An 18069-nucleotide genomic window follows, 5' to 3' on the forward strand; every position below is an offset into this window, starting at 1 on the left:
TGATTTCTTTGGGGCAATACCCCGCAAAAGGCCCTTTTAAGGGCTATTGGTAGTTTAGTTTAGGCTAGGGGTTTTTTTTATTTTGGGGGGGCTTTTATATTTTGATAGGGCTATTAGATTAGGTGTAATTAGTTTAAAGATCTTGTAATTTGTTTTTTATTTTCTGTAATTTAGTATTTTTTTTTTTAATTTAGCTAATTTAATTTAATTTATTTAATTGTATTTAATGTAGGTAATTTATTTAATTGTAGTGTAGTGTTAGGTGTTGGTTAGGTTTGATTTTACAGGTAAATTTGTATTTATTTTAGCTAGGTAGTTATTAAATAGTTAATAACTATTTAGTAACTATTCTACCTAGTTAAAATAAATACAAACTTGCCTGTAAAATAAAAATAAACCCTAAGCTAGATACAATGTAACTATTAGTTATATTGTAGCTAGCTTAGGGTGTATTTTATAGGTAAGTATTTAGTTTAAAATAGGAATAATGTAGTTAATGATAGTAATTTTATTTAGATTTATTTAAATTATATTTCAATTAGGGGGTGTTAGGGTTAGGGTTAGACTTAGGTTTAGGGGTTAAAAAATGTAATATAGTGGCGGTTAATAAGTGTAGGTAGGTTGTGGCGACATTGGGGGCGGCAGATTAGGGGTTAATAAATGTAATATAGGTGTCAGCGATGTTGGGGGCAGCAGATTAGGGGTTAATAAGGGGTTAATAAGTATAATGTAGGTGGCGGCGATGTCCGGAGCGGCAGATTAGGGATTAATAAGTATAATGTAGGTGTTGGCGATGTCGGAGGGGCAGATTAGGGGTTAATAAGTGTAAGATTATGGGTGTTTAGACTCTGGGTTCATGTTAGGGTGTTAGGTGTAAACATAAAATGTGTTTCCCCATAGGAATCAATGGGGCTGCGTTACTGAGATTTACGCTGCTTTTTGGCAGGTGTTAGACTTTTTCTCAGCCGGTTCTCCCCATTGATGTCTATGGGGAAATCGTGCACGAGCACGTACGACCAGCTCACTCCGTATTGGAGTATGGTATGCTCTACGCTCACTTCTTGCCTTTTAACGCTGGGTTTGTAAAAACCTGTAATACCAGCGATGTAGGTAAGTGAGCGGGGAGAAAAAACTGCTCGTTAGCACCGCACAGCTCCTAATGCAAAACTCGTAATCTAGCCGTTAGGATTTTCTGCATTAGAATTTGAGTATTTACCCTACCCCCCCCCCCCCCCGTCTGACTGTGTTTTCAGGCAAAAAATGAACAAAATCATTTATATACTGACACACACAGCTGTTATCATTTATATACTGACACACACAGCTCCTGTCATTTATATACTGACACACACACAGCTGTTATCATTTATATACTGAGACACACAGCTGTATCATTTATATACTGACACACACAGCTGTTATCATTTATATACTGACACACACAGCTCCTGTCATTTATATACTGACACACACAGCTGTTATCATTTATATACTGACACCCACAGCTGTATAATTTACATACTGACACACACAGCTGTATCATTTATATACTGACAAACACAGCTGTTATCATTTATATACTGACACACACAGCTGTTATCATTTATATCCTGACACACACAGCTGCTATCATTTATATACTGACACACACAGCTCCTGTCATTTATATACTGACACACAGCTGTTATCATTTATATACTGACACACACAGCTGTATCATTTATATACTGACACACACAGCTGTTATCATTTATATACTGACACACACAGCTGTATCAATTATATACTGACACACACAGCTGTTATCATTTATATACTGACACACACAGCTGTTATCATTTATATACTGACACACACAGCTGTATCATTTATATACTGACACACACACAGCTGTTATTATTTATATACTGACACACACAGCTGTTATCATTTATATACTGACACACACAGCTGTATCATTTATATACTGACACACACAGCTGTTATCATTTATATACTGACAAACACACAGATGTTATCATTTATATACTGACACACACACATCTGTTATCATTTATATACTGACACACACAGCTGTATCATTTATATACTGACACACACACAGCTGCTATCATTTATATACTGACACACAGCTGTTATCATTTATATACTGACACACACACAGCTGTATCATTTATATACTGACACACACAGCTGTATCTTTTATATACTGACACACACAGCTGTTATCATTTATATACTGACACACACAGCTGTATCATTTATATACTGACACACACAGCTGTATCATTTATATACTGACACACACAGCTGTTATCATTTATATACTGACACACACAGCTGTTATCATTTATATACTGACACACACAGCTGTATCATTTATATACTGACACACACACAGCTGTTATTATTTATATACTGACACACACAGCTGTTATCATTTATATACTGACACACACAGCTGTATCATTTATATACTGACACACACAGCTGTTATCATTTATATACTGACACACACAGCTGTTATCATTTATATACTGACACACACAGCTGTATCATTTATATACTGACACACACACAGCTGTTATTATTTATATACTGACACACACAGCTGTTATCATTTATATACTGACACACACAGCTGTATCATTTATATACTGACACACACAGCTGTTATCATTTATATACTGACACACACACAGATGTTATCATTTATATACTGACACACACACAGCTGTTATCATTTATATACTGACACACACAGCTGTATCATTTATATACTGACACACACACATCTGCTATCATTTATATACTGACACACAGCTGTTATCATTTATATACTGACACACACAGCTGTATCATTTATATACTGACACACACAGCTGTTATCATTTATATACTGACACACACAGCTGTATTATTTATATACTGACACACACACAGCTGGTATTATTTATATACTGACACGCAGCTGTTATCATTTATATACTGACACACACAGCTGTATCATTTATATACTGACACACACAGCTGTATCATTTATATACTGACACACACAGCTGTTATCATTTATATACTGACACACACACAGATGTTATCATTTATATACTGACACACACACAGCTGTTATAATTTATATACTGACACACACAGCTGTTATCATTTATATACTGACACACACAGCTGTATCATTTATATACTGACACACACACAGCTGTTATTATTTATATACTGACACACACAGCTGTTATCATTTATATACTGACAAACACACAGATGTTATCATTTATATACTGACACACACACATCTGTTATCATTTATATACTGACACACACAGCTGTATCATTTATATACTGACACACACACAGCTGCTATCATTTATATACTGACACACAGCTGTTATCATTTATATACTGACACACACACAGCTGTATCATTTATATACTGACACACACAGCTGTATCTTTTATATACTGACACACACAGCTGTTATCATTTATATACTGACACACACAGCTGTATCATTTATATACTGACACACACAGCTGTATCATTTATATACTGACACACACAGCTGTTATCATTTATATACTGACACACACAGCTGTTATCATTTATATACTGACACACACAGCTGTATCATTTATATACTGACACACACACAGCTGTTATTATTTATATACTGACACACACAGCTGTTATCATTTATATACTGACACACACAGCTGTATCATTTATATACTGACACACACAGCTGTTATCATTTATATACTGACACACACAGCTGTTATCATTTATATACTGACACACACAGCTGTATCATTTATATACTGACACACACACAGCTGTTATTATTTATATACTGACACACACAGCTGTTATCATTTATATACTGACACACACAGCTGTATCATTTATATACTGACACACACAGCTGTTATCATTTATATACTGACACACACACAGATGTTATCATTTATATACTGACACACACATAGCTGTTATCATTTATATACTGACACACACAGCTGTATCATTTATATACTGACACACACACATCTGCTATCATTTATATACTGACACACAGCTGTTATCATTTATATACTGACACACACAGCTGTATCATTTATATACTGACACACACAGCTGTTATCATTTATATACTGACACACACAGCTGTATTATTTATATACTGACACACACACAGCTGGTATTATTTATATACTGACACGCAGCTGTTATCATTTATATACTGACACACAGCTGTATCATTTATATACTGACACACACAGCTGTATCATTTATATACTGACACACACAGCTGTTATCATTTATATACTGACACACACACAGATGTTATCATTTATATACTGACACACACACAGCTGTTATAATTTATATACTGACACACACAGCTGTAATCATTTATTTACTGACACAAACAGCTGTTATCATTTATATACTGACACCCACACATATGTTATCATTTATATACTGACACACACACACAGCTGTTATCATTTATATACTGACACACAAACAGCTGTTATCATTTATATACTGACACACACAGCTGTATCATTTATATACTGACACACACACAGCTGCTATCATTTATATACTGACACACAGCTGCTATCATTTATATACTGACACACACAGCTGTATCATTTATATACTGACACACATAGCTGTATCATTTATATACTGACACACACAGCTGTTATCATTTATATACTGACACACACAGCTGTGTCATTTATATACTGACACACACAGCTGTTATTATTTATATACTGACACACACAGCTGTTATCATTTATATACTGACACACACAGCTGTTATCATTTATATACTGACACACACAGCTGTATTATTTATATACTGACAAACACAGCTGTTATCATTTATATACTGACACACACACAGGACCGTCTTTAACACAGGGCAAAAGGGGCAGCTGCCCAGGGCCCAGTTTCTGTTGAGGGGCCCAAGAGTCCTAAAAAAAAAAAAAAAAAATTTTTTTTTTTTTTATGGTTCATACCAGACTGCTGATGTGACATGGGGAACACACATATTCAGTCCTAATACTGTCACAGTCAAAAGTACTCTGCTTATATTTATTTTTTTTTAAAACTGTGCCAGACCGTGCCGGTATCATGTTACATGCCAAGCTATTGCCATGTGCTGTTTTAGATGTGCACTGTGCAGCACTGAATGCAAAGTCCTAACTCGGCATCCAGCCATTCCCACTGCATCATAAAAGGTCCTAGTGGGGTTACCACTGTTACCAGGTAACTGCTCTGGTGGTAGGGATTGTTTCTGGGTAGGGCTGACTGTAGGCGCATGCAGCAGAAAGCTAGAGTGGCAGGCATGTGAGGATTTGAGCATCTGTGCAGCTGCATACACTGCTCTCTTCAGTCTTGAGGCTGTGTGACTCATCTCGCACTTTATCCATGCAGCCTTGGACAGACAGCATCCAGTCTGCTGGTCCCCTTAGCCCTGCTCTTTCTGCTGTGGCCCTAAGATCAACTAACTGAAGTTTGTTAGGGGAACAGTGCTTTGTAGAAAGGTGTCTGTGGGAAGAATAAGTGAGTGCACACACACCCCTCCCCATGCAGCATTGTCTAGTGCAGGGTGAGAGGGAACTTATTCCTAGCAAAGAAGTGACATGTGCTGCTGTGGCTGATGTATAGTGTCATGCTGATACTTCACACATTAATGTAAGGTTTATTTTTATAGTTTTTGTTTTCTCTCTGTCTCAGATTTTACAGCTTCCCATAGTAGTTCTGCTGTTCCAGTCAGTAAACTTATACTGCTTCCTCCTCAGTCTTTACCTTGCTTTGCTCCTGTTGGCTGCCCTAAATCTCTTTAACCAGCTAACTTCACACCAGAATCACATTCAAAAGAATATTAAATGAATCCACAGTGGAGGAATTTATATATTTATTTACTTATTAGTACTGCTTAGGTCCAGTTTCACATATTGCAATTTTTTTTATTTTTTTTAAATGATTAGCTCAGCAGTGGATAATCCACTGCTGGGCTAATAATTAAAAAAAAATTGATTTAGTTGTTTTTTGGAATGTTGGGGTGGAGAGCGAAATTGCATGGGGGGGGGCCCAAGAAAATTTTTGCCCAGGGTCCAGTCAATATTAAAGACGGCCCTGCACACACACAGATGTTATCATTTATATACTGACACACACACAGCTGTTATCATTTATATACTGACACACACAGCTGTAATCATTTATATACTGACACACACAGCTGTTATCATTTATATACTGACACACACACACAGATGTTATCATTTATATACTGACACACACAGCTGTATCATTTATATACTGACACACACAGCTGTTATTATTTATATACTGACACACACAGCTGTTATCATTTAAATACTGACACACACAGCTGTATCATTTATATACTGACACACAAAGCTGTATCATTTATATACTGACACACACAGCTGTATCATTTATATACTGACACACACAGCTGTTATCATTTATATACTGACACACACAGCTGTATCATTTATATACTGACACACACAGCTGTTATCATTTATATACTGACACACACAGCTGTTATTATTTATATACTGACACACACAGCTGTTATCATTTATATACTGACACACACAGCTGTTATCATTTATATACTGACACACACAGCTGTATCATTTATATACTGACACACACAGCTGTTATTATTTATATACTGACACACACAGCTGTATCATTTATATACTGACACACACAGCTGTTATCATTTATATACTGACACACACAGCTGTATCATTTATATACTGACACACACAGCTGTTATTATTTATATACTGACACACACAGCTGTTATCATTTATATACTGACACACACACAGATGTTATCATTTATATACTGACACACACAGCTGTTATCATTTATATACACACACACAGCTGTAATCATTTATATACTGACACACACAGCTGTTATCATTTATATACTGACACACACAGCTGTTATCATTTATATACTGACACACACAGCTGTATCATTTATATACTGACACACACACAGCTGTTATCATTTATATACTTACACACACAGCTGTTATAATTTATATGCTGCTATCATTTATATACTGACACACAGCTGCTATCATATATATATATACTGACATGTAATGTCCTTACATAGCAAACATTAACTCTTTATATGAATGATGCACTTGCAACTTCTAAATGTAAACTGGCACTTTATTTACTGCATGACATAGCAAGGTGCTCCTGTAGATTTGCACACAGTAATATGGATAGATACACATATATATAGTCCTTTATAATGAATGGCTGCTGCACTCCTTATATTAGCAGTCCTGTATACTGTGTATGCAGCACTATAGTAATCCAGGGTAACTGATAACTGTATAACTGCAATATAACTTATAATGTGTAACTGACAGTTCTTACTCTTCCTGACTGGCTGATGCTGTATCCTCTGCAGTGATCTGTAGCTGACATTACATTTATTACTATCAGCAATTGTCAGAGCTCAGACTCAATCCTGGTACTTTTATAACTGCATCACAAACTGTCACAAGATGGCTTCTCTGAACTGTACTGATTCTAAGCACAGCCCACTTGATGACATCATCTTTGTATGGAAGCCTCAATGTGCCTTTTTTGACCAAACAGGAAGTAAGCACAACACTACATCTCCTTTCCTACTTATTTTTTTTTTTTTTTTTTTTTTTAAACTTAACTGCACAACAACAACCGTAAGATAAATCAGTCTTCTCCAGCATCCTCTTGTATTGTGGATGTGAAAGCTGCTTCTTGTTTCTTACGTTGACGAAAGTTTCTCTGATATGTTGCATGTTGTCTCCGGCGAGTGTCTCTGAGATTAACTTCAGGAGACCAACGAACAACAGGTGTTCGTTGCCTGGGAGTACGAGCATGACTATTGTGGTCCTGGATAGAATTTCCTGACTCATCATTACAAGGTTCTTCTACTGAGGCTGGTATTTCTGAGTCATCTTCTGTAGTTGAGTCAGAGCCTGTGTTTGGATCATGCCAAACACCACCCCAGATATCAAAGTCATTGTCTGATTGCATTTTTAGGTGATGGTCCTCACCAGCCTGTTCTCTCCTCTCTAGCCGTGGTCGTAGTTGGTTCACATGGCGGCGACACACACCTGATGGAGTGGTTATAACATACATCTTTGGGCCCTCAACCTGGGCAACAACACCTGGTGCCCATTTTTCCTCTGTATGGTACACCCTATACCAAACCAAGTCTCCTTCTGTATAGGTCCGTGAAGGTTTTCCCACTCTCATTTTATCTTGCATGATGCGGACTGTTTCTGCTACATCTGGTGTGATTAAATCCAGCTTTGTACGGATCTTCCTGCCAAACAATAGTTGAGCTGGGGCAACTCCCGTGGTGGGGTGTTGAGTAACCCTATATTGTTGCAAAAATTGTAAAATGTTTTTAGTATTAACCTGCTTCTCTGCTTTTAGCGCTTTCAGTGCCCTTTTAAAGGTTTGGACAAATCTCTCTGCTTGCCCGTTGGTGGCTGGGTGATATGGTGCCGTCCGATGATGGTGAATTCCATTCGTATGTAAAAAATTCTGGAAGTCTTGTGACACAAACTGGGGACCATTGTCTGTGACCAGTTTTCTTGGCAACCCAAATACTGAAAACAGTCTTTCTAATGCTGATATGACTTCAGTAGTTGTAGTCCTTGTCATTGGAATTACTTCTGGCCACTTAGAGTGTGCATCAATTATGATTAAGTATGAGATTCCATCAATAGGACCGGCAAAGTCCAAATGTAGTCTCTCCCAAGGAGTAGTAGGCCAGTCCCATGGTTGTACAGCTCCTCGTGGAAGCTGTCCTTGAGCTTGAACACACCCTTTGCATGCCATAACATAGTTCTCAATGTCCTTATCAATGGCCGGCCACCAAACATGACCCCTAGCCTTCTGTTTCATTCTGACAATGCCTGGGTGTCCTTCATGAAGGAGTTTTAACGTAGCTTGTCGTAGCCCATTAGGAACCAGAACTCTCTCACCCCATAAAATACATCCATTTCTGAGTGTGAGTTCTTTCGCTCGTAGTATGTATGCTCGCTGCACATCACAGCCAGTTCTTGGCCAGCCATCTGTCAAATACTTTGCCAGAAGTTGTAATTCAGTATCACAAGCTGTCTCCTTAGCAATTTGTTTGGCATGTACTATACCCGTAAAACACACACTTGGAAGGCTTTCTTGAACAACTGGTAAGGAATTCATTAGTGGAAGCCTGGACATGGCATCAGCATTGCCATGGGAATCATGGGCCCGGTATTTGATGCAGTAATGATATGCTCCCAAAGTTAGAGCATACCTTTGCAATCTAGCCGCTGTAGTGGTTGAAATTCCTTTCCTTGGATTAAAGATGGTCAGCAGTGGCTTATGGTCAGTTAAAAGAGTAAATTGCCTACCATAAATATAGTTATGGAACTTCTTAACAGCCCATACAATGGCCAATGCTTCCTTGTCTAATTGGGAATAGTTCTTCTCTGCCGTCGTTAGAGAACGGGAAGCAAAGGCTACCGGTCGGTCTGTCCCATCTGGCATTGTGTGTGACAATACAGCCCCTAAACCATAAGGCGAAGCATCACATGCTATCATGAGTGGTTTCTGAAGATCATAGTGCATTAACATGCGGGAACACAGGAGTAGGTTCTTGGATTCCTGGAAGGCTTTATTGCATTCACTGCTCCACAACCAGGATCGATTTGTCTCAAGAAGCTGATGTAGTGGGTGTAACGTATGGGCTAGCTGGGGAAGAAAACGGTGGTAATAGTTAAGGAGACCAAGGTATGATCGTAGTTGTGATGCATTCTGTGGTATAGGAGCTTCTTGCAAGGCCTTGACTTTGTCATCAGCAGTGTGTAGACCATGACAATCTATAACATGGCCACAAAATTCTAATTTGTCACGCATGAAAGCACACTTCTCCAAGTTGACCTTCAACCCGTAGGTCATTAGCCGCTGCAGTACCCTCTCTACATTGTGTCGATGTTCTTCCTCCGTCCTGCCCGTGATTAACATGTCATCTAAAAGGCATTGGACATAGGGTAGTCCATTTAACAGTTCTTCCATGGTGCGTTGCCAGATGGCTGGTGCAGGAGCAATGCCAAAGACCATACGATTATATTGAAATAACCCACGGTGAGTATTGATGGTGAGTAACCTGCGGGAATCTGGATGTACTTCAAGTTGAAGGTAAGCATTTTTTAAATCAATCTTTGTGAAATGTTGTCCCCCAGCTAAGTTAGCAAAAATCTCTTCTGTTCTGGGTAATGGATACTTATCCACTGCTAACTGTTCATTCAACACCATCCTAAAGTCTCCACATATTCGGATCTGTCCATCTTTCTTTCTTACCGGTACAATAGGAGAAGCCCACTCACTACGATGCACTGGGGTTATAATCTTTAACTCTTCTAACCTCCTCAGTTCAGCATCAACTCCTGCCCTTAAAGCGAATGGCACAGTTCGTGCTTTGAAAAACTTTGGCCTTGCTCCAGGTTTTAACTGTAACCGTACCCTTTTGTTCTTAACTTTTCCCAGAACACTTTCAAACACCGGGGCATATTTGGTCTTAATGTTCTGAATCCACTGGGCACGATCAACTCCAATATGATGAACTTCACTGTTTTTGAGGCTCTCAGGCATGCCAAGGGCCCGTATCCAGTCCCTTCCATAAAGAGGTGGGCCACCTGATTTTAGTATATATAGTGTAAGATTGGCAGTTTTACTGTTTGTACACACAGATACAGATGCACACCCCAGTGGCGTCAAGACTTCTCTGGAGTATGTTTGTAGCTTCAAGGTAGTGGGCTGCAGCAATACTGGAATTTTCAGCTGTTTCCAATCTTTAATTGTCATAACTGAAACTGCAGCCCCAGTATCTAAGTCCATGGTCAAATCTTTTCCTTCAATATTAACATGAACGGTCAAAGGCTCAGACCCTGCTGTCATGGTGTATACAGTCAAACTCTGAACAGTCATTTCCTCTTCTGAGTCTGATGTGGCTCCCTTATAAGCCATGTGGTAATTTCCCTTCTTATGAGTTTTGCTTGAGACACTCTGCTGAGATCCTCTGCAAGCCTTCTTTAAGTGTCCTATTTTACCACAGCCATGACAACGAGCATTTTTAAATCTGCATTCAAAAGCTACATGATTCTGTGCTCCACATCTGTAACAGTTAATAGGCGATGCTGCTTTTGCTGAATATTTACTGGCTGGTTTAGTCTGTTGCTTCACATTAGAGAAAAATACCTGTTCTTCCTTAGTGTGAGAATGCGTCTGCAGTAAACTAGTGTCTCGTGTGGCCTGTTCCAAAACAGAAGCAATCTCTAGTGCTTTATGGAAGGTCAGGCTCTCCTCTGTCAAAAGTCGCCTTTGAATAGATTCTGTACTGATACCCATAACAAACTGATCTCTAAGGGCAATATTCAGATACTCCCCAAAAGCACAGGTGCTGGCCAATTTCTTTAAACTTATTGCAAATGTAGATACAGTCTCTTGTACCCCTTGGCGCCTGCTATAAAACTTGAACCGCTCAGCAATCTCTAATGGCCGTGGTTGGAAATGTTGTGTTAAGATCTGTATTATTTCAGACAAAGACTTGGTGGCTGGCTTTTCTGGGTGTAGCAGATCTTTTAGAATCTCATATGTTTTAGCACCAATAGTTGTGAGACAGACAGCAACAGACTTAGTATCTCCAATGTCATTGGCAAGTAAATACTGCTGTAGTCTTTCAGTCCAGGAAACCCAGTTATCTGTGTCAGGGTCAAATTCTTTCAATGCTCCAAATACAGCCATGATAGCGTGAGTTTGTGGTAGTATACTCGTCGCCAGATGTAATGTCCTTACATAGCAAACATTAACTCTTTATATGAATGATGCACTTGCAACTTCTAAATGTAAACTGGCACTTTATTTACTGCATGACATAGCAAGGTGCTCCTGTAGATTTGCACACAGTAATATGGATAGATACACATATATATAGTCCTTTATAATGAATGGCTGCTGCACTCCTTATATTAGCAGTCCTGTATACTGTGTATGCAGCACTATAGTAATCCAGGGTAACTGATAACTGTATAACTGCAATATAACTTATAATGTGTAACTGACAGTTCTTACTCTTCCTGACTGGCTGATGCTGTATCCTCTGCAGTGATCTGTAGCTGACATTACATTTATTACTATCAGCAATTGTCAGAGCTCAGACTCAATCCTGGTACTTTTATAACTGCATCACAAACTGTCACAAGATGGCTTCTCTGAACTGTACTGATTCTAAGCACAGCCCACTTGATGACATCATCTTTGTATGGAAGCCTCAATGTGCCTTTTTTGACCAAACAGGAAGTAAGCACAACACTACATCTGACACACACACACGGCTGTTATTTATATACTGACACACACAGCTGTATCATTTATATATTGACACACACAGCTGTTATCATTTATATACTGACACACACAGCTGCTATCAATTATATACTGACACACACAGCTGCTATCATGTATATACTGACACACACACACAGGTGTTATTAATTATATATTGACACACACACAGCTGTTATCATTTATATACTGACACACACAGCTGTTATCATTTATATACTGACACACACACACAGATGTTATCATTTATATACTGACACACACAGCTGTATCATTTATATACTGACACAGACAGCTGTATCATTTATATACTGACACACACAGCTGTTATTATTTATATACTGACACACACAGCTGTTATCATTTATATACTGACACACACAGCTGTATCATTTATATACTGACACACAAAGCTGTATCATTTATATACTGACACACACAGCTGTTATCATTTATATACTGACACACACACAGCTGTTATCATTTATATACTGACACACACAGCTGTAATCATTTATATACTGACACACACAGCTGTTATCATTTATATACTGACACACACACAGATGTTATCATTTATATACTGAGTCACTGACACACACACAGATGTTATCATTTATATACTGACACACACAGCTGTATCATTTATATACTGACACACACAGCTGTATCATTTATATACTGACACACACAGCTGTTATCATTTATATACTGACACACACAGCTGTATCATTTATATACTGACACACATACAGCTGTTATTATTTATATACTGACACACACAGCTGTTATCATTTATATACTGACACACACAGCTGTATCATTTATATACTGACACACACAGCTGTTATTATTTATATACTGACACACACAGCTGTATCATTTATATACTGACACACACAGCTGTTATCATTTATATACTGACACACACAGCTGTATCATTTATATACTGACACACACAGCTGTTATTATTTATATACTGACACACACAGCTGTTATCATTTATATACTGACACACACACAGATGTTATCATTTATATACTGACACACACAGCTGTTATCATTTATATACACACACACAGCTGTAATCATTTATATACTGACACACACAGCTGTTATCATTTATATACTGACACACACAGCTCCTGTCATTTATATACTGACACACACAGCTGTATCATTTATATACTGACACACATACAGCTGTTATCATTTATATACTTACACACACAGCTGTTATAATTTATATGCTGCTATCATTTATATACTGACACACAGCTGCTATCATATATATATACTGACACACACACACGGCTGTTATTATTTATATACTGACACACACAGCTGTTATCATTTACATACTGACACACACAGCTGTATCATTTATATATTGACACACACAGCTGTTATCATTTATATACTGACACACACAGCTGCTATCAATTATATACTGACACACACAGCTGCTATCATGTATATACTGACACACACACACAGGTGTTATTATTTATATATTGACACACACACAGCTGTTATCATTTATATACTGACACACACAGCTGTTATCATTTATATACTGACACACACAGCTGTTATCATTTATATACTGACACACACAGCTCCTGTCATTTATATACTGACACACACAGCTGTTATCATTTATATACTGACACACACAGCTCCTGTCATTTATATACTGACACAAACAGCTGTATCATTTATATACTGACACACACAGCTGTTATCATTTATATACTGACACACACAGCTGTTATCATGTATATACTGACACACACACAGCTGCTATCATTTATATACTGACACACACAACTGCTATCATTTATATACTGACACACAGCTGCTATCATTTATATACTGACACACAGACAGCTGTTATTATTTATATACTGACACACACAGCTGTATCATTTATATACTGACACACACAGCTGTTATCATTTATATACTGACACACAGAGCTGCTATCATTTATATACTGACACACACACAGCTTTTATTATTTATATACTGACACACACAGCTGTTATCATTTACATACTGACACACACAGCTGTATCATTTATATACTGACACACACAGCTGTTATCATTTATATACTGAAACACACAGCTGTTATCATTTATATACTGACACACACACAGCTGCTATCATTTATATACTGATACACACAGCTGCTATAATTTATACTGACACACACAGCTGTTATCATTTATATACTGACACACACAGCTCCTGTCATTTATATACTGACACACACTCAGCTGTATTATTTATATACTGACACACACAGCTGTATCATTTATATACTGACACACACACACAGCTCTTATCATTTATATACTGACACACACAGCTGCTATCATTTATATACTGACACACACAGCTGCTATCATTTATACTTACACACACAGCTGTTATTATTTATATACTGACACACACAGCTGTTATTATTTATATACTGACACACACACAGCTGTTATCATTTATATACTGACACATACAGCTGTTATCATTTATATACTGACACACACAGCTCCTGTCATTTATATACTGACACACAGCTGTATCATTTATATACTGACACACACAGCTCCTGTCATTTATATACTGACACACACAGCTGTATCATTTATATACTGACACACACAGCTGCTATCATTTATACTGACACACACAGCTGTCATTATTTATATACTGACACACACAGCTGTTATCATTTATATACTGACACACACACAGCTGTTATAATTTATTTACTGACATACACGGCTGCTATCATTTATACTGACACACAAAGCTCTTATTATTTATATACTGAAACACACAGCTGTTATCATTTATATACTGACACACACAGCTCTTATTATTTATATACTGAAACACACAGCTGTTATCATTTATATACTGACACACACAGCTCCTGTCATTTATATACTGACACACACAGCTGTATCATTTATATACTGACACACACAGCTGTTATCATTTATATACTGACACCCACAGCTGTATAATTTATATACTGACACACACAGCTGTATCATTTATATACTGACAAACACAGCTGTTATCATTTATATACTGACACACACAGCTGTTATCATTTATATCCTGACACACACAGCTGCTATCATTTATATACTGACACACACAGCTCCTGTCATTTATATACTGACACACACAGCTGTATCATTTATATACTGACACACACACAGCTGCTATCATTTATATACTGACACACAGCTGTTATCATTTATATACTGACACACACAGCTGTATCATTTATATACTGACACACACAGCTGTTATCATTTATATACTGACACACACAGCTGTATCATTTATATACTGACACACACAGCTGTTATCATTTATATACTGACACACACAGCTGTATCATTTATATACTGACACACACACAGCTGTTATTATTTATATACTGACACACACAGCTGTTATCATTTATATACTGACACACACAGCTGTATCATTTATATACTGACACACACAGCTGTTATCATTTATATACTGACACACACACAGATGTTATCATTTATATACTGACACACACATCTGTTATCATTTATATACTGACACACACAGCTGTATCATTTATATACTGACACACACACAGCTGCTATCATTTATATACTGACACACAGCTGTTATCATTTATATACTGACACACACAGCTGTTATCATTTATATACTGACACACACAGCTGTATCATTTATATACTGACACACACAGCTGTTATCATTTATATACTGACACATACAGCTGTTATCATTTGTATACTGACACACACACAGCTGTTATCATTTATATACTGACACACACACAGTTGTTATTGTTACGGTTACCCTTAGTCTCGCTGAGAGATGGACCGCTTAGTAGCCTGGATCCCTATTGCTAAAGAGGGGAGAAGCTGCTTTCCATAGTATTCTATATGAGTCTCGCAAATATAGAATAATCTCCCTTAGCTGTAGTACAGCTAGGATACCCTTCTGCCCACAAAAACGAGTCAACGCTGCGATTGAGGGTCAAACAAGAACTCAGCACTGGGATGCCCAGCCTGCTTTTTATTAAGGTTACATGCACACAGGGCACTCCCAGGGGGAGAGGGGGGGGAAGCACAAAATCCCCCATCACACATTTAGATAGAGAGCACTGTCCTTTGACAGGCCACAATAGGATTACAGTACTTAAGATAACAAGTTTACAAGTTCATCTTATCAATTAGCAGTCTGGCTCCAGAGGTGATTAGACAATGGGATTGGTTATCCCTAAACTTAGAGCTGAGGCCAGCAAAAATGTGTATTTAGGCAATAGTTTCTAAAAGCTGAAAAAAAAGAGTTAACTCTTTATGAAATGATACTTGTTACGGTTTTCTTGGAGCCCTTCTTAGGCGCTGGCTTGCTGGTTCAGGCATTGCTGCTGGGAAATAAGCTCTTCACAACAAAATAACTAATGCTTCTGTAACAGTGCTCCCTTTCTGTGGAACACTCTGGCAGACACGGTCTGACCCCTTTTCGGGGCAGACTAAGGCTGTCCAGACCGCTGGTTATGCGGGGCTGAGGTCTGTTTGTCTGGACAACCCGTCGGCGTTGCCATTCTGTTTCCCAGGTCTGTAAGTAATGGTGAAATTGAAGGGTTGCAACGATAAGCTCCAACGTAATAGCCTGCCGTTATCTCCAGAGACCCGGTTCAGCCACACCAACGGGTTATGGTCGGTGACCAGAGTGAACTCCTGACCATATAAATAGGGAGTCAATTTCTTTAATGCCCACACCAAAGCCAAACACTCCTTTTCGACCGCTGCATAGCTGACTTCGCGGGGCAGGAGCTTCCGGCTGATGTAGGCAACTGGATGCTCCCCTCCATCTTCGCCTACTTGGCTGAGGACAGCTCCCAGCCCGAACATGGAAGCGTCTGTATGGACGATAAAACGTTTGTTAAGGGCTGGGGCCGCCAAGACAGGAGCGTTAATTAGAGCATTTTTGAGAGCCTGGAAAGCCGTTTCACAGTGGGGAGACCACAGGACCTGTCGAGGTAAGTTCTTCTTGGTCAAGTCAGTCAGGGGTTTGGCAAGTGTGCTGTAGTCTGGTACGAACCGTCTATAGTACCCTGCCGTGCCCAGGAAGGCTAGGACCTGAGTCTTAGTGATGGGGGTGGGCCAATTGGCGACAGCTTCTATTTTGGCCGGCTCTGGTCGCTGCTTTCCACACCCCACCCGGTGACCCAGGTACTGTACCTCGGCCATCCCAAAGTGGCATTTTTCTGGCTTCAGAGTCAGGCCAGCAGCCCGGATCTGATCCAGAACCATTCCCACATGAGCTAAGTGGTCCTCCCAGGACTCACTGTGGATCGCTATGTCGTCCAGGTAGGCGCAAGCAAAACTCTGGAAGCCATCCAGGAGCCTATCCACCAAGCGCTGGAATGTAGCTGGGGCATTCTTCATCCCAAACGGCATTACCCTAAACTGATATAAGCCGAATGGGGTGACGAATGCCGACTTTGGGATAGCCTCCGGGGCCAGGGGAATCTGCCAGTAACCTTTGCAGAG

The 18069-nt window shown here is 38.6% G+C and overlaps 2 protein-coding genes across 2 annotated transcripts in view; one reads left to right on the top strand and one right to left on the bottom strand.

Annotated features, from left to right (window-relative positions):
* Positions 1-18069, top strand: part of LOC128642230 (interferon-induced very large GTPase 1) — a 283353-nt gene that overhangs the window by 227521 nt on the left and 37763 nt on the right. The gene's annotated exons all lie outside the window — the stretch shown is intronic.
* On the bottom strand, positions 7241-12447 carry LOC128642231 (uncharacterized protein K02A2.6-like). The gene has a single exon (XM_053694928.1). It carries the CDS (start codon positions 11879-11881, stop codon positions 7793-7795), a length of 4089 nt encoding a protein of 1362 aa, XP_053550903.1. The 5' UTR covers positions 11882-12447; the 3' UTR covers positions 7241-7792.

Source organism: Bombina bombina, chromosome 11 (assembly GCF_027579735.1).
Source record: "Bombina bombina isolate aBomBom1 chromosome 11, aBomBom1.pri, whole genome shotgun sequence".
Classification (NCBI taxonomy): Eukaryota; Metazoa; Chordata; class Amphibia; order Anura; family Bombinatoridae; genus Bombina; species Bombina bombina.